This window comes from Scyliorhinus torazame, chromosome 18 (assembly GCF_047496885.1).
Source record: "Scyliorhinus torazame isolate Kashiwa2021f chromosome 18, sScyTor2.1, whole genome shotgun sequence".
NCBI lineage: Eukaryota > Metazoa > Chordata > Chondrichthyes > Carcharhiniformes > Scyliorhinidae > Scyliorhinus > Scyliorhinus torazame.
The window spans coordinates 39579875-39598610 of NC_092724.1; the positions used below are offsets into that span (position 1 = coordinate 39579875).

At 49.6% G+C, this 18736-nt stretch overlaps 2 protein-coding genes and 1 long non-coding RNA gene across 5 annotated transcripts in view; 1 reads left to right on the forward strand and 2 right to left on the reverse strand.

The window, feature by feature from the left end:
• Positions 1-2090, reverse strand: part of timm13 (translocase of inner mitochondrial membrane 13 homolog (yeast)) — a 26385-nt gene extending 24295 nt beyond the window's left edge. The window contains exon 1 of one of the 2 annotated variants that reach the window (XR_011936116.1): positions 1883-2090. Coding sequence is in view for 1 of the 2 variants with exons in the window: in XM_072482623.1 (XP_072338724.1) it covers positions 1883-1990 (108 nt within the window). In the remaining variant the exon portion in view is untranslated. The remainder of the gene's footprint in view (positions 1-1882) is intronic. The other variant, XM_072482623.1, reaches the window with a different exon arrangement.
• On the forward strand, positions 2062-17795 carry LOC140395147 (uncharacterized). The gene is made up of 2 exons (XR_011936117.1): positions 2062-2198; positions 17221-17795. It is a non-coding gene; the product is annotated as an uncharacterized lncRNA (long non-coding RNA).
• Positions 9780-18736, reverse strand: part of tmprss9 (transmembrane serine protease 9) — a 97382-nt gene continuing 88425 nt past the window's right edge. For both annotated transcript variants that reach the window (XM_072482619.1, XM_072482620.1), the window contains exon 13: positions 9780-13700. In XM_072482619.1, the coding sequence (XP_072338720.1) occupies positions 13542-13700 (159 nt within the window). In that variant the 3' untranslated portion in view covers positions 9780-13541. The remainder of the gene's footprint in view (positions 13701-18736) is intronic.

An 18736-nucleotide genomic window follows, 5' to 3' on the forward strand; every position in this document is an offset into this window, starting at 1 on the left:
TTAAATGGTCCTCTTTTTCAAATCTGCCATCATAACCTCTCTCCTCAAATAGTAACCCATGACAGTTCCATCCTTACAAACTCCAACCTCTCAAAGACCTTCTTTTTAAGATAATGATAGATAGTTTTTTGAAGACTAAAGGGATTAAGGGTTATGGTGTTCGAGCCGGAAAGTGAAGCTGAGTCCACAAAAGATCAGCCATGATCTCATTGAATGGCGGAGCAGGCTCGAGGGACCAGATGGCCTACTCCTGCTCCTAGCTCTTCTGTTATTGCCACCCATATACATTTCCCCAGAACTCTACGTTTATGTGCTGCCACAGTACGGAGATGATTGTTTTCAAACTCACAGAAAACATCTCATGTGACTGTGATAAAGTTGAATTATCCCTCCTTGTCCTTTTTTAAAAATGTTTTCCAATTTAGGGGCAATTTATGGTAGCCAATCAACCCACCATACACATCTTTGGGCTGTGGGGGTGAAACACATGCAGACAGGTGGAGAATGTGCAAACTCCACACGGACGGTGACCCAAGGCCTTGATCGAACCCGGATCGTCAACGCCATGACCTCCTTGACCAGTCTCTAGACTTTGACACAGCTGACCACACCCACCCTCCTCCAAGGCCTCTCATCCACTATTGTCCAGCTGGGTGGCACTGCATATACCTGGTTCCACTCTAATCTATCTACTCACATGAGAATCACCTGCACTAGTTTCTCATCCCTCTCACTCTATGGTGTGTAACTTATGTATGACGGACACCAGCACCAAACTTTAATTTGTTTCTTTGTAACTGTTTGCAACCTTCATGATTCTTCAGAACTTTTCTGAAGAAGTCTTATAGGACTCAAGATGTTAACTCAAGTTTCTTGCTCTCCACAGATGCTGCCAGACCTGCTGAGTTTTTGCAGAAGCTCCTGTTGTTATTCTCACACTACACCCCTGCCTCAGCTCAGCTGAACTCCTCATCTCAACCTTTATAACCTCTAGACTTGACTATTCCAGCACACTCCTGGCTGTTCTCCCTCATTCTACCTCTGTGTTAGGTAATCGTGATAATGCCATTCACAATTAAAAGGGAGCAAGTAATTGTAACTGAAGTTTCCTTTAAACAAAAATCCGTTTAAGAAATCAAATTAAACTTCTGATGTTAATTGTGCAAACATTACCAGTCACGCCTTCAGCTGCCTAAGCCTGAAGCCCTCCCTAAAAAAACACTCTTTTCTCCTTTTAAACAGTCCTTAACAGATCTCTTTACAAAGTCTGTCATTTGCCCTAACATCACATGGGTTAGATTTTGTCTGATACCCACATCTGTGAAGCTACATATCATAAAGTTGTATCATCTATGAACATAGAACATACAGTTCAGAAGGCCATTCTGCCCATCGAGTCTGCACCGACCCACTTCAACTCTCACTTCCACCCTAACCCAATAACCCCATCTAACCTTTTTGGTCACGAAGGGCAATTTATCATGGCCTAACCTGCACGTCTTTGGACTGTGGGAGGAAACCCACGCAGACACGGGGGAGAACGTTCAGACTCCGCAGTGACCCAGCTGCAATGATCAATGTGTCACCCCCACCTCCACCCTCTTTTCCCCCCACGTGGGATCACACTGTGCACCAATGACCTTTACCCGTGAACCAGCTCACGTGTGACGTCAGACGCTCCCTCCAGGTCCCCCCCCCGGCGCGCGTCGATTGGTTCAAATCGGAATCCTTTCATTTTCATTGGTCGCCCCCCTGGTCAATCACGCCCGATGACCTGTCATTGCCCAACCAAGTTTCCTAGCCATCGGTAACAACCGATTGGAGGAGTACCGTGGACCTCCCTTTCCCTACTGCCTCTGGATAACATTCGCCAACCACCAACCTGTAAGAGTTCCTGGGCGTTCGCTACGGCGATTTGCAGTTTCACTTGCTCCATGATCATCCCCGAGTCCACCTTCCCTCCGATGGGCCCTCCCGAGAAGTCGTCCATCCCGCCGAGGCGCCGTCAACCTTGCTGCAGCAACGGACCGAGCGCGAGCGTGCGCAGAGGGGGCGGGGCCTCCGGGAGGCGGGGCCTGCGCACGCGCGCCGGCGGCCAGTCGCGCTCGGGAACTACAGCTCCCGTCGTGCACCGCTCGTCGGTCACAAGTTTCAGCTCCTGACCATGGGTAACCAGCACGTGCTCTGACGACCAAGGGGTAAGTAACCCTGGCTGTCCATCCTAGTCTCACCCTCTCTGATTAATCAGGTTTCATTGCAAGCATCACTTAGAATCACTACAGTGCAGAAGGAGGCTATTCAACCCATTGCATCGACCCTCCAAAACAGCACCATACCTTGGCCCACTCCCCGTCACCCCCGCATTAATCATGGCTAATCCACCTAACCTGCACATCTTTGGAATATGGGAGAAAACCAGAGCACCCGAAGGAAGCCCACGTAGACACGGGGAGAACGTGCAAACACCACGCAGTCATCGAAGCCTGGAATCAGACCCAGGTCCCTGGCACTGTGAAGCAGTCGTGCTAATGGCTGCCACGAAATCGCCATCCCAATAGATCCAGGGCTCGCTGTCTCTTGGTTATTTTGATCTTGGGTTTAAAAAAAAATTCATTTTAATGATATGTGGTATGTAGGCTGCGCATTTGTTGTCCATCCCTAATTATAGAATTTACAGTGCCAAAGGAGGCCATTCAGCCCATCGAGTCTCACCGGCCCTTGGAAAGAGCATCCCAGTTAATCCCAAGCCTCCACCCGATCCCAGTAACCCCACCTAACCTTTTTGGACACTAAGGAGCAATTTATCACAGCCAATCCACCTAACCTGCACATCTTTAGACTGGGAGGAAACCGGACTACCCGGAGGAAATCCACACAGACACGGGGAGAAAGTGCGAAACTCACAGACAGTCACCGGAATTGAACCTGGGCCCCTGGAACTGTGAGGCAGCAGTGCTAACCACCCTACCGCGTTGAGCAAGTGCCCTTTAGAATGTGGTGGTGAGCCGCATTCTTGAACCTCTGCAGTCCAAGAAGTGTAGGTACACACACTGTGCTATTAAGGAGGGTGTTCCAGGATTTTGAAGTAGCGACAGTGAATGAACAGCGATATATTTCCAAGTCAGGATGGAGGGTGACTTGGAGGGGAACTTCCAGATGGTGGTGTTCCCATGTATCTGCTGCCCTTGTCCTTCTAGATGGTAGTGGTCGTGGATTGTGAAGGTGCTGCCTAAGGAGCCTTGGCGAGTTCCTGCAGTGCATTTTGTAGATGGTAAACACGGCTGCTACTGTGCATCAGTGGTGGAGGGAGTGAATGTTTGTGTAAGGGGTGCCAATCAATTGGCTGCTATATCCTGGATGATATCAAGCTTCTTGAAAGTTGTTGGACCTGCACTTATCCAGGCAAGTGAAGTGTATTCCATCACACTCCTGACTTATCCTGTAGGTGGTGGACAGGCTTTGGGGAGTTAGGAGGTGAATTACTTGCTGCAGGATTCCTAGTTTCTGACCTGCTCTGGTAGACACAATGGGTAGAACTCTCCATTTGAGAGACTGAGTGCTGACGCCAGGATTGAATGGCACATGTTTCACGGTCCCAATAGGGATGCGACTAGCGGGCCCATTCAGGATACGCTAATGGGGCAGCACTCAAGCCTCGTGGAACTGGTGCAACGCCAATGCACGCCAGCATTTGATTCGCTGGAGTCTGAAATGGCACTCGAGAGCCTGACAAACTGCAGCCACATATAAGCGCTCCACTCCCCTTACACTCTCATTCCAACCAAGAGGATGGCACCACAGAGCTGCTCTGAGGTTTGTGGACACAAGAGCTTGAGATAATGTTGAATGTCATACAGAAGAGGTGGGCCACCCTGTTCTCCAAGGTGGGAAGGAGGCTGCCACCCATTGATGTCAACCTGGCTTGGGCTGAGGTGGCCGAGGCCGTGGATCCCACTCAGGACCAGACCGGATAGCTGTTGAAAAAGAACGACCTCAGGTGAGTCACCAACCTCTGCACCTGGCACCACCCCACCCCATGCGGCCTCCACCTGGCATTCCAGGAAGCAGTTCTGGGTGAGGATTGGCAACCCTCCAGGCCAGCCAGGGTGAGTCACCACCACCGCACCCCTGGCACCACCCCTGTCCCACACTCCTCGCACCCACCCCCCTTCATAGAGGGCGACCGAACCACACCCACCGGCAGTCCACTCATACTCCACCCTGCATCACATCAACACCCATACCGCCCACCATGGCCGGGTGCCCTGCACACAAGGGCCGCGGACCCCCTGTGCTTCCTGAGTCCATTATCTATGCATTATCTGTCAACCCCAAAGTGAGCCCTCAATGTCAGCAAAACTAAGGAGATGATCATCGACTTTAGGAAGTGAAGTGTCGTGCACACCCCTGTCTGCATCAATGGTGCTGAGGTGGAAATGGTTGACAGCTTCAAATTCCTAGGTGTGCACAACACCAAGAATATGTCCTGGTCCACCCATGTTGACTTTACGATCAAGAAAGCACAACAGCGCCAATACTTCCTCAGGAAACTAAGGAAATTCGACATGTCCACATTGACTCTTACCAATTTTTGCAGATACACCATAGAAAGCATCCTTTCTGGCTACATCATAGCCTGGTGTGGCAACTGCTCCGGTCCAAGACCGTAAGAAACTACAAACAGTCGTGAACACAGCCCAGTCCATCACGTGAACCCACCTCCCATCCATTGTCTCTGTTTACACCTCCCGCTGCCTTGGGAAAGTGGGCAGCATAATGAGAAACCTCTCCCACCCGGGTTATTCTCTCTTCCGACCTCTTCCATCGGGCAGAAGATACAAAATTCTGAGAACATGCACTAACAGATTCAAAACAGCTTCTTCCCCACTGTTACCCGACTCCTGAATGACCCTCTTATGGACAGAACTGATCTGTCTACGCATCTTCTCTACTGTGTAGCACTGTACTCCATATGCTTCACCCGATGTCTATGTCTATGTATTTACGTTATTTATTTGTCATATGTCTTATGTTTTTCATGTACAGAACAATTTACCTGGATTCTATGCAGAACAATACTGTACCTCGGTACACGTGACAATAAATCTAAATTTAATCTAAAACTAAAGGCAGGAGGGGGCCTGCCGGACCTGCAGCCCCTTACTGTCACCGAGCAGAGGGCGATGGACTTACTTGGCGGGGTGGGAGAGTGCGCAGTCTCGAAGGTGGATGTCGATATGGGACAACCAAGTGAGCCCCCAATGCATTGCAATGTCCCTATGGCATGTGGGTCACCCCTCTCCCACCACACTGTTGCTCTATTTATTTATCTCTGTGAACCACAAACCTTTCCCTTATATTGATCAAATGACCACACAACCAGTTAACTAGTTCAAAAGATGGTTTATTTACATACACAAGAGTTATCATGACATGCAAACACAATATCTACTACGAGTGAAACAACACCTATCAGCTACAATAACCTATACTTAACTTCAGGGCGACTGGCACTGTGCAAATGGATAAAGGCCTTTATCGGGATTTCACTTGGCTGGTTCGAAGAAAGTGGCTCTGTCTCTGCTGGGCTCATCCGTCAGGTAGCTTTGTTGGTCTTGAACTTAACTGGCTGTTCCTACTGCAATTGGGTGGCACAGACCGGGTCCAGGAGACCAGAACACATGGCTATGCTCTTTTTTTATCCCCCTGGGATTTCACGCTCTTTGGGGTGATCCTTAATCTTGGACCCAATAGTTCGATAGGGCTCTGATTACTCTCTTCGATTTCAGCCAATAAAGGGGCAGGTGCTTTGGTAGCTGGGCGGGTCCTTAGCGGTCATTGACCTTTGCAGTTGGGCTTTCTGAGCAAGGGAGTGGCGCCGATCAGTCTGTGGCTGTACCGGTTGCTTGATTGGAGTTCTATTGTCCTGGGAAAATGGGCCATTGAAATGTAAACAAGCGGGGGTTTCACACAGGTCTGGTTCCCTGTGTTTTAGATACACATAGGCTGTGTATCTGTCTGAGTCCTGGGTTGGCCATAATTCCCATGGTCCTTTGCAGGTAGCCATCTTAGATGGCTAGAGCACCATGCCTACCACGATCTCACTATGCATCTTGTCTTATCACCTCCCGGCGGGGCAGGTCCTTCCGGGGTCCCTCACACCAGCTGCAAATCCGCAACTCACCTGGTGATGAGGCAAGATCGTCTGTGGTCTCTCACCCCCAGCCGCAACACCTGGAGCACGTTGACACCGACCTCTCGTCACTGATGACACCAACGCCCTCCACTGTCCCAGAGATGGTCCCCTCGATTGAGCACTTTAGTGAAGAGGCTCCTGGGGCACTATCTGGTGTGCACGACACAAGTGCAGCAAGTAGAGGTAGGAACCCTCAAGTGAGGGGATGGTCAGGGGAGGGTTGTGGCTCAACCCCAGGGACTAGCTGCCGACACATCTAACGCTTCTAGAAAGGGCGGCCCCATCAATGTTGGAGATGCAGGTGCAGAGCCGGGGACAACAGGAGGGGGTGTCAGCAAACGTCAAGCGCCAACAGGTTCAGTTGGACGAGTCCAACTGCTGCAGGAGCAGCAGGCGCTGCCGACAATGCATTACACCCAGGTCAACACTGCATGGATAGCATCTGCAGTGGAGGCCTTTGGTGCGAGCCATGGGTCAGGATGTCCAGGCCTGCGGGTGATAGCTGATGCGCAGGACAGAGCAGCCATGTCACAGGCAGCCCTGTACCAGGGCCACATGAGCATTGCTGCGACGCTCCAGGGCATGGGCCAGTCACAATGGGCCAAGGCCGCGGACGTCAAGAGCTGAACTGAGTCACTCACAGAGGGATCTGGCACAGTCGCTGAGGGACGAGGCACAGTCCCTGGCTCCATGACCGAGACCCTGTTCGAGATGAGAGCGGACCTCCAGGACTGGCAGCACCAGGTGACGGCAGAGCCCCCGGAGCTCACTCTGGCACACGCCTACCCCAACGAGTAGCCCTGGGGCCATCCGGCACCCTGAAGGAGGAGGAGGTGATGGGGCACGTGCCGATGACTGCCACAGGGAAGCTGCCGGAACACAGCAGCACCTCTGAATCCCCCTCATCTGTCCCTGGCGCATCTGATGGACAGTAGCAGAACATGGTGGCACTATCCAGGCCCAGTCACTCCAGAGGATGGCCACCAAAGGGGACCCAGGTCGCAGGGCGAGATATGCAGCGGGCCGCCTCCACTTCTGATGCACAGCCCAGGAACCCACCTCGACAGAGCGTTTGGACATGTAAGATTAGAAAGGTAGACACTAATTAAATGCCACAAATGCAGCACATAGAATGATAAAATCCCTACAGTGCAGAAGGGGGACCATTCGGCTCATCGAGTCTACATTGACCCTCTGAACGAGCACCCAACCAAGGCCCAGTCTCTCATCCTATCCCTGTGACCCCATAACCTTTTGGGCACTATGGACAATTTAGTATGACCAATCCACTGAACCTGCACATCTTTACTGTGGAAGGAAACCGGAGCACCCAGAGGAAATCCATGTAGACACAGGGAGAACATACAAACTTCACACAGACAATCACCTGAGGCTGTAATTAAACCTGGATCCCTGGCGCTATGAGACAGCAGTGCTAACCACTGTGCCACCGTGCCGTCATATAGCATAGCATTAGGGGGCTAGGACACGGTTATTTTGCATATTGTACAGCACTCACAAATCAACACCAGTTTACTGTCGTCCCGAACCGCCTCGGTCCTCAACCTGAAGGGTGTGAGGGATGGGCTGGGTTGAGCTGGGTGTAGAGGGTGGGGGAAGTGGTGGGGTGTGTCAGGCCGGCGATGCTGGATAGGTGTCATTAGCCACGATCGTCCAAGAGCCAGCCCCTCACCAGGAGAGCGCCTCGATGGTGTCAGCCACCAATGAGTGTAGCAGGATGAAAGCATCGTGCACGCTGCCTGGTTGCTGGGTGCAGACGTGTGTGATGTGCATCTGGTAGTCACACACCAACTGCACATTCATCAAGTGGAAGCCCTTCCGGTTGATGAAAGCCACCCCCTTGTGCGCCAGTGGCAAGTGAGCGGGCAAGGCCTATGAATGGGGCTGGGCAAGAGCGGTGGGCACTCGTTGGATGTGCCGTGGGTCCTCTCTGCATTGCATGGGTTGTGCCTACCTGTCTTGGGGCAGGGTGGATGGGAGCAAGGGCGCAGTGGACATGCGGGATTTAGTAACTGCCGCTGGTCCTGCGCGATGGGCTAGCTGATAGTTCCATTGTGGGGCATCCACTCTGGGAGGGACAGTGTCAGGGTGGATGCCAAAGGCCACAGTGCATGCATCTGCACTCTGGACTCCCCCTGCAGTGGGACAGTGCCTCAGATGGGTGCACTGAGGAGAGCCAGCACCTGGTGGGGCACTGGCTGCACTGGACTGCGCCCATCCCATTGATGGCTCAGCTGGGACCTGAAGGATCCTCGGGGTGTTCCCTGGGGGGGAGGGGCATCCATATAGCCGGTGGCTCAGCTCATTTATGGGACAGAGTGCGCGGCCAACCTTGCGGGCTATGGCAATGGTGGTCCATGCCCTGACAACCCAGTCCCGGGGAACACCCCAAACTCGCGGCCCATCCCCTGGTCACCCCCCTCACTACTCCACCCAGCCCTGGCAGACACCCCCAGCTAGCGGCACAAATGTCGGCCCACCTTTGGAACCCTCTCGTAGCTGCTCTCTCTCCCTCAGCAGCCATGCCACTCCCTCCCCGTTTATAAATACCGCAAGTGAACCACACCAATGTCACTTCCGCTTGGCGGAGGCGGACCATGCAGGAGGCCGGAGACTACTGGGTCGGGCCCATTAATGATGTGTTAACAAATCCTAATGTACATTTTGCACGTCCACACTAGCGCGAGACGTGGAACGTATTCACGCTGCCATCGAAGCAACAAAGTACGGCGGTCTGTTGGGTGGCTGATCTCGATTTTCGGCTGATGCCCGATTCTCTGCCCGATCACAGTTTGCGATTCAAGTGTTGCTGGCTGGAGAATCCTGCCTAGTATTTATATGGCCAGTCCAGTTCAGTTTTTGGTTGGTACTAATCCCCACCCCAGGATAGAGGGGGATTCAGTGATGGTAATGCCATTGAATGTCAAGGGGAAATAGTTTAATTATCTCTTATTCGAGGTGGTTATCGACTGGCACTTGTGTAGCACTTGTTATTTGTCAGCCCAAGCCTGGATATTGTCCAAGTCTTGCTGCATCGGCACATGGACTGCTTCAGCATCTTAAGGAATCGCGAATAGTGCTGAACATTGTGCAATCAACAGTGAACATTCATATGTCTGACCTTATGTTAGAAGGAAGGTAATTGATGGTTGGGCCAAGGACACTATCATGAGGAACTCCTGCAGTGATGTCCTGGGACTGAGGTGTCCAATCTCCAACAACCATAACCATCTTCCTTTATGATAAGTATGACTCCAACAGTGGGACGTGTGTCTCTCTCTCTCTCTCTCTCTCTCTCTTCTCCCCCCCCCTCCCCGATTCCATTGACTCCTGTTTTGCTAGGGCTCCTTGCTGCCTTACTCAATCAAATGCTGCCTTGACGTCAAGGGCACTTGCTCTTGCCTCACCTCTGGACTAACTCCAGGGGCCTATTGTTACACCCCTGGCTAATTGTATAGCTAGATATTGGACAGAATGGGCAGTAATTTATTTAAACCCCCGAGGTGAGTGTACCTGAGTGAATATCTAAGAAACACTGAATTTTGTAATAATTCCCAAAGTGCACCTTTATTGGCAGATTTTTATTTGTGGTCCGTTACTTGCAACTACATTGAGGTCCATTTGTTGACTGCCAAATTAAATGTTCCATTATTACCTCAGGCAGCCTGATCTGCACATGCACAAACTAACTGTGTCCCGTGATTGCTGCGACAATGCGTTTTTACATGCATATTGTAGTCTGGAGCTGTGGACATTGATGGTGGAAGCACCAACATTCTTTCCATCACATGGGCAGGAATCTCTCCCATGCTTCACCACCTGCTATTGGCACATTTTGGAAGGATTGTCAGGGTGATAATCGATCTGTTTGACCATGTCATGAATGTGCCAGCCTTGACCATCAAGTCTTAGCGTGACATCTGAACCCAGAGCTTCTGACTGAGAGGCAGGGATGCTACCAACAGTGCCACAAGACTTCCTATGAATCCTATAGCTTGATTTATAATTCTGTCTCATTCTAACCCAAGCTGCAGTCAAGTCTCCAATTGCTAACAAATCAACCTCATCCTGGTGTTTTTTTCCCTGCATTTTACTTGTAATATTCCTACTATTGTTATAAGGGTGCCTCCAAAAATTGGCTAGTTTCCTCAGTGATTGCTCTTTTGCTATTTAACCATCTTGCTTTACTTCATCATTCCATGATCTTTCGATTAACACATTTGTAGTTTTTGGCCTGGTGTTTAAGTTTTTGTTTAAAAAAAACCCAGGACAAAGGTCCCACTTGATCACCTTTCTGTTCATTAACTTAAACATTTACTTTCCCCATCACTGGTGCACAGTCGTAGTGTTTACCATATATAGGATGCACTGCAGTAACTCACCAAAGTTCCTTGAAAACATCTTCTAAACCCATGACCCTGACCATCTAGAAGGACAAGAGCACAGGAACACCACCTGTTACCCTCTGAGCCACACAACATCCTGATTAGGAACTATATCACCGTTCCATCACTGTTGCTGGATCAATATCCTGGACTTCCCTTCCTCACAGCGCTGTGGTGTACATACACCACATGGATGGCAGCGGTTCAAAGATGTGTAGATTACATGGATTGGCCATAAATTGCCGTTTAGTGTCCAAAGATTAGGTGGTGTTGTGGGCGAGTGGGCCTAGCTAGGGTCCTCCTTCAGAAAGTCGGTGTACACTCGATGGACCGAAAGGCCTCCCTTTGCACAATCGGGATTCTGTAATTCGATGGTGGCTCACCACCACTTTCCCAAGGGCAATTAGGGGTGGGCAATAAATGCTGGCCAACCAGCGACACCCACATCCCATGAGAAGAATTTTTAAAAATCCTATGGGAGTACATCATAGCTTCCAAGAGGCGAATAAAACTGATTCTTTGTCTGGCCAAATCGTAGAATTTGTCAGAATTCTTGTCCTGTTTCAAACTCCAGCTTTTAATCTCTTGGTGTAAAAAGCAACACTGCTGTTAATCCTTCGAAGTAGTGGTTTCCAGACACACTCAACAATATTTGTCATGCACACAATGAGCAATACTGGAGTTCTAATACAAATACATTGCAAAACATTCTGGAAAATACAAACACTTAGTTGATCACACACAAATTTACAGAATAGAAAAAGATACTTGTTTCAATTCAGATTTTCATCAATTCAAAGTGATTCATCTTATTTATCGGTAAATAACCCAAGCCGGGAATCGAACCTGGGACCCTGGCGTTGTGAAGCAACAGTGCTAACCACTGTGCTACCGTGCCGCCCATAATGTATTATGTTGGGAACAATGCATAACTTTAAGTTTAATTTGTATTTGTGTGTTAAGGAAGGTGAAACATGAAACATGGCACGGTAGCACAGTGGGCGGCACGGTGGCATTGTGGTTAGCACTGTTGTATCCCAGCTCCATGGTCCCAGGTTCGATTCCCGGCTTGGGTCACTGTCTGTGCAGAGTCTGCACGTTCTCCTCATGTCTGTGTGGGTTACCTCCGGGTTCTCCGGTTTCCTCCCACAGTCCAAGATGTGCAGGTTAGGCCATGCTGAATTGCCCTTAGTGTCCAAAGAAAAGGTTAGGTGGGATTATGGGGATAGGGTGGAGGTGCAGGGTGCTCATTACTTGGGCTGGTGCAGACTCAATGGGCCGAGTGACCTCCTTCTACACTGTAGATTCTATGATTCTATGATATTTAGAGTTGGTTCTGAGCTGTGTGCCAAGAAGTCTGAAGGCACCTTTGCAGTGAATTGATGACTTACAAAGGGGTTAGTAGTTCTGTGAATTTGAGTGAAAAAATTAAGTAGCAAAAACTGCTGTTGCCCAGCGACATGAGTCCGGGGACACAGGGAAAGACAGGACAGTTAGTCACTGTCTGTAAGCTAGAGTGTTGAGACAGACATTCGAAGCTCTCTGGTAAGAAATCCTGCAAGATTAAGGAGCTGAGTTTATGGAACTCATATGTTTGCTCTGAAGTTGAAGTATTAGAGTTTTTGGATTGTGGTTTTTGGGTGTCTCAGGGGGGATACCAGTTGGGGGAAAGCATCTAGTGAATGCTCAGAAATCCACTGTTTGCAACTGAGCCAGCCCAAGCAAGAAGCCTTGGTGTTAAGTTAGAGGTAGATCTTCACTGGCTGAGGTTTTGTGTCTGGAAAGTTATCTCTGGGATAAAAGGAGTAATGTGAATTTGAATCATTTTCTGGTGTTTGTATCAAAATCGTTCCAACCCCTTTGTCCAGTGTGATATAGTTCCCCTTCTTTAATAAACATTTTATTCTTTGTGTTAAAGACTCTTATAAATGTGTTCTGTAACTGACCTCCACGTTTTTCTTTAAAAAAACCAAAGATAGATCTATCAAGCCAGGTTTCACTTTGGGACCTGACTTGCTCAGTATTAACATCAGCTGGGATCCTAACAATCTTTCTATTTGGTGATTCTGAAGATCTTATAAGCCTGAAAATACTGTGAGTGACATGCTGTACAGGTGCAAACTCCTCTGCACTGTTGTAGGTTTGACAACTTGCTTGACCACATTAAAAGTTCAACCAATAGCATCACCAAGAGTAATTGTTACTTTTTAGTGACTGTGTGGAGTTTGCATATTCTCCCCGTATCTGCGTGGGTTTCCTCCGGGTGCTCAGGTTTCCTCCCACAGCCAGTTTCCTCCCATTAGCAAATTTGGCCATGCTAAATTTGCCTTTAGTGTCCAAAGGTTAGGTGGAGTTAGGGGATAGGGTGGGGGAGTGGGCCTAGGTTAGGGTGCTCTTGCAGAAGGTTGGTGCAGACTCGATGGGCCAAATGGCCTCCTTCTGCAGTGTAGGGATTCTATGATTCTCTCATCCTGACATAACTGGATTCAGGGATTTGGAAAAGCAATGTTAAGGTGATCTTTAAACTCCTTTAAGTCAGAGAGTAGATTAAATATAAATTCCCCTATCATATATCTTCTGCAAACTATTGCAGATAGGTAGGTCAGACATTGACAATTACATACCATGACAAAAAGAATGATATCCAACATTTCAAATGATCTGTTAGAACCAAGAAGCATAAAACCAGGATCAGTTTAAAAATATTTCAACAAATCAGATTCAAGTACATCTCATTTCATTAAAATCGTTACTCCTGCACAAATGAAATATTTGTAGAAATTGTACTGAAGGCTGAGAACAGGTCACAGGGTGTCTGAAATTAAGAGAGTTGATGGGGTCCCACAGCCCCAGTGAAAGACGCACACACAGAGTTGAGTCCCATTGGGTGTAGAACAGTGTTTGATTAAATCCAAAATAATTTCAGATCTTTTTATCCTTCAGTAAACATATTGTGCAATGAAGCTGCGTAGTGCTGTAACTCTGCTGTAGACCCCAGGTGCGTTAGCTCTTGCACAGCCGACTCCCCAGCTCGTAATTCCAACAAGGAACCACTTTCCAGAGGACTCCCTGCAAACCAGTGGGCCACCTGAATCGCCCTGTGAAAACAAACCCACCATTACTCCACACACAGTGATAGGATTGAGTTTCTGTCTCAGACAGATGTGTTGATCACTGCTCCTGTGCTGTTAGCTCATTTTAATAGCTTCAGAGAGGACATCTTGAACATTTGTGAGGGTGACCAAGTCACTGAGAGGCATTAGACAGTGATTTGGAGATATGTGGAATATTCCGCAATAACATGCACACTGTGATCACACACTGAATATGACATCTTCTTCAGGCTCTGCTTGTTAAAATCTGGTGTTATGTTGCTGCAGAATACACTAATCATGTGATATTCGGTGAAAATACCCACTCAGGATGCTTATCCTGGTCACCTGATCCTGAAGCGTGCAGATACAAAATATCAAAGTTCTAGTTTGACTGACAAGGACTCAAATAAGGTCTGAAATCTGATGATTCACAGGGTAGTTCCACGAACTCTCCATGACCAAGTATGATTAGCACTTTGTGCTAGTCCAAGGACACCAATAATAATAATAATCTTTATTAGTGTCACAAGTATGCTGACATTAACACTGCAATGAAGTTACTGTGAAAATCCACTAGCCGCCACACTATGGTGCCTGTTCAGGTACACAGGGGGAGAATTCAGAATGTCCAATTCACCTAACAAACATTTCTTTAAATCGACTTACACTACCACATCCCCTGCCTGCAATGTAACATTTTACGCGGAAAGGCTAATCGGACCCAATAAACAGACTTCCTTTTCATAGTTCAGCCACATCTTGTCATCATATTCGTTAATGCTGTTTACTTGCCATCTCTCTCGAGCCCACCTGATCACCATGTCCATTATCACACATTCTCATCACACCCATGAACCCCACCTGTCCACCTTGTCACTTTAGCCCTCAACTGCATTGACACAGGTTCCTGTCCTATCCATGAACCTCACCTACCCATCTTTTGATCGTCTCAATTAATTCATCGCTCACCATATCACTCAATCCCATTATCCACATTGTCACCAAATCCCTTGACTCCATGCTTATGGCCACTCACCATGGGCGGGATTCTCCGAGCCTCAGCGCCAAAATCACGGTCGGCACGGGGGCGGAGAATGGGCATCAAAACTGAGATCTGGGGCGAGATTCTCCGACCCCCCGCCGGGTCGGAGAATCGCCGGGGGCTGGCGTAAATCCCGCCCCGCCGGTTGCCGAATTCTCTGGCACCGGATATTCAGCGGGGGTGGGAATCGCGCCACGCCGGTTGGCACACACCCCCCCCCCCCCCCCCCGCGCGATTCTCCGGCCGAAGTCCCGCTTCTAGAATGCCTGTCCCGCCAGCGTAGATTAAACCACCTACCTTACCGGCGGGACAAGGCAGCGCGGGCGGGCTCCGGGGTCCTGGGGGGGGCGCGGGGCGATCTGGCCCCGTGGGGTGCCCCCACGGTGTCCTGGCCCGCGATCGGGGCCCACCGATCCGCGGGCGGGCCTGTGCCGTGGGGGCACTCTTTTCCTTCCGCCTTCGCCACGGTCTCCACCATGGAGGAGGCGGAAGAGACTCCCTCCACAGCGCATGCACGGGGATGCCATGAGCGGCCGCTAACGCTCCCTCGCATGCGCCGCCCGGAGATGTCATTTCCGCCGCAGCTGGCGGGGCACTAAAGGCCTTTTCCGCCAGCTGGCGGAGCGGAAATTAGTCCGGCACGAGCCTAGCCCCTTAAGGTTGGGGCTCGGCCCCCCAAGATGCGGAGGATTCCGCACCTTTGGGGCGGCGCGATGCCCGACTGATTTGCGCCGGTTCCCGGAGAATCGGCGCCAATCGGGCACGCGCATTCGATGCGGTGCTGGTCGGGGCGATTGAAAGAGGCCCCACCCAGCGATTCTCCAGGTGCAGCTGGCCGAATTCCCGCCGGCGTGGCTCTCTCATGGTTCCACCTGGCGGGCACTCGGCGTGGCGGCTGTGGACTCAGTCCGCGGCCGCCCTGGTCGTCGGGGGATCATTCACAGGGGGGGGGCCTCCAGGATGGCCAGGCTATCGATCGGGGGCCACCGATCCATGGGTGCGCACGATCTGTGGGGGGGGGGGGCCTATCTTCTTGGTGCTGGTCCGCGTATGGGTCGGCCATGTCGTGCGGGGCGGCCGACACAGGCCGCCGCCGTGCGCATGCGCGGACCGGCGACCGGAAATGCAGGGCCCCGTATCAGCAGCCGGAGCTGCAAGGACTACTCCGGGGCCCTGCTTACCCCCTCCAGATAGGAGAATCACTCTGGACTTTCTCCAGGTAAGTCCAGAGTGATTTGCGCGCGTTTTTTCGCGGGCGTGGGAACATAGCCCCATTAAGAGTAGCATGGTAGCACAAGTGGATAGCACTGTGGCTTCACAGCACCAGGGTCCCAGGTTCAATTCCCCGCTGGGTCACTGTCTGTGCGGAGCCTGCACGTTCTCCCCGTGTCTGCGTGGGTTTCCTCTGGGCGCTCCGGTTTCCTCCCACAGTCCAAAGACGTGCAGGTTAGGTGGATTGGCCATGATAAATTGCCCTTAGTGACCAAAAAGGTGAGGAGGGTTATTGCAGGACCGCAAGAAACTTCAGAGACTCGTGAACACCGCCCAGTCCATCACACGAACCTACCTCCCATCCATTGACTCCATCTACAACTCCCGCTGCCTGGGGAAAGCGGGCAGCATAATCAAAGATCCCTCCCACCAGGCTTACTCACTCTTCCAACTTCTTCCATCGGGCAGGAGATACAGAAGTCTGAGAACACGCACGAACAGACTCAAAAACAGCTTCTTCCCCACTGCCACCAGACTCCTAAATGACCCTCTTATGGACTGACCTCATTAACACTACACCCTGTATGCTTCATCCGATGCCAGTGCTTATGCAGTTACATTGTATATGTTGTGTTGCCCTATTATGTATTTTCTTTTATTTCCTTTTCATGTATTTAATGATCTGTTGAGCTGCTCGCAGAAAAGTACTTTTCACTGTACCTCGGTACACGTGACAATAAACAAATCCAATCCAATCCAATTGGGTTACGGGGATAGGGTGGAAGTGAGGGCTTAAGTGGGTCGGTGCAGACTCGATGGGCCGAATGGCCTCTTTCTGCACTGTATGTTCTATGTTATTGGAGAATCCCGCCCCATATTCCTCTTCTTAACCTTTCCACCTTTTCACCACCTACTTGTATATCACAATATCATATCCATCATTCCCTTCCCACAGGGGTGGCAGGTTTAAGCAAATATGAGGAGGAATTTCTTCAGTCAAAGGCTCGTGAATCTGTGGAATTCTGTACCCCAGATTGCAGTGGACATGAGAACACTAAACAAATTTAAGGAGGAGATTGATAGGTTTTGAATTAGTAGCAGGATGAGGGGTTATGTAGAGTGGGCAGGAAGGTGGAGATGAAGCCGAGAGGCGATCAGCCATGATTGTATTTAATGCTCTCTCTCACTCTCTCTGTCTCTCTCTCTCTGTCTCTCCAGAGTCACTTATCACCCATTGCTACAGTTTTGCTTTTCAATGTTGTTCTCCAGTAACTGATTCCATAACTCCATAACGACCTTTTGGGCGAAAACACAGACTTCGGAGAAGATAACTGGAGGTCCTGACTACTTGTTCAGATTTACAGTAAAAAAAATAAATCCCATGGTGTTACTGAAAGGCACACAGGAAAGTTCTTCTGGTGTTCATTGTCACTTAACCGATAAAATCAGAAACAAAGGAGCTGGTTATTCTTCCATTTGCCAAATGCTGGAGCTTGCCAGACTAAAATTGTTGCCACATTTGCCGACAGAGGCGGCACTGCAGCACAGTGGTTAGCACTGTTGTTTCACAGTACCAGGGACCTGAGTTCGATTCCCGGCTTGGGTCACTGTGTGCGGAGTCTGGACGTTCTCCCCGTGTCGGCGTGGAATTCTTCCGGGTACTCCAGTTTCCTCCCACAAGTCCCGAAAAGATGTGCTTGTTAGGTGAATTGGACATTCTGAATTCTCCCCCACTGTACCCAAACAGGACTGTGGGGGACTGTGGATTTTCACAGTAACTTCATTGCAGTGTTAATGTAAGCCTATTTGTGACACTAATAAAGATTGTTATTATTATTACATAATACAGTAATTATGTTTCAAAATGATATTCATTAGCTTTGGTGAAGTGCTTTGAGAGGTCTGGATTACATAAATGTACGTAAATATAAGTTAATTTTTTTTCTATTCTTGCTCCTAACATTCTCATTTTTAATTTGGTCATCTGGGATACTTAATCCTCAATATGGATCTAACCTGCCAGCGGGAACATGGCTGGTTTGAATTATTGATCCCCCGGAAATGTTATGCTCCATTGGTATAGGTTTCCACCAAAACAAAACCCTTGTTGCACAGTTATCTCCTTACATTCTTCATGCAGCTAGGGAACTACCATCCCTGTATGCTGACTTAAAGCTAATTGCACAATATAAAGCACCATTCAAGACTCTTCAAATACTGAAGCAGTCCATGTGCAAATGCAACAAGACCTGGACAATATCAAGATTTGGGCTGATAAGTGGCTAACTACATTAGTACCACACTAGTGCCAGACAATGACCATCTCCAACAAGAGAGATTCTAACATTCAATGGCATTACCATCACTAAATCCCCCACAATCAACATTCGAGGGGGTTACCATTGACCAGAAATTCAACTGGACTTGCCATATAAATACTGTGGCTACAGGAGCAGGTCAGAAGCTAGGAATCCTGACAAGGGGCAATTCCCCTGCTGACTCCAAAAGCCTGTCCACCATCTACAAAGCACATCAAGACTGTGATGGAATACTCTCCACTTTCCATCGACACATAGCAACAGCAGTGTGTACCATCTACTGCAGGAACTCATCAAGGCTCTAACTTAGGCAGCACCCTCCAAACCCACGACCACTACAAGGGCAGCAGATACATGGGAACACCACCACCTGGGGGTTCTCCTCCAAACCACTTACAATCCTGACTTGGAAATATATCACCATTCCTTCACTGTTGCTGGGTCAAAATCCAGGAACCAGCCCCCCA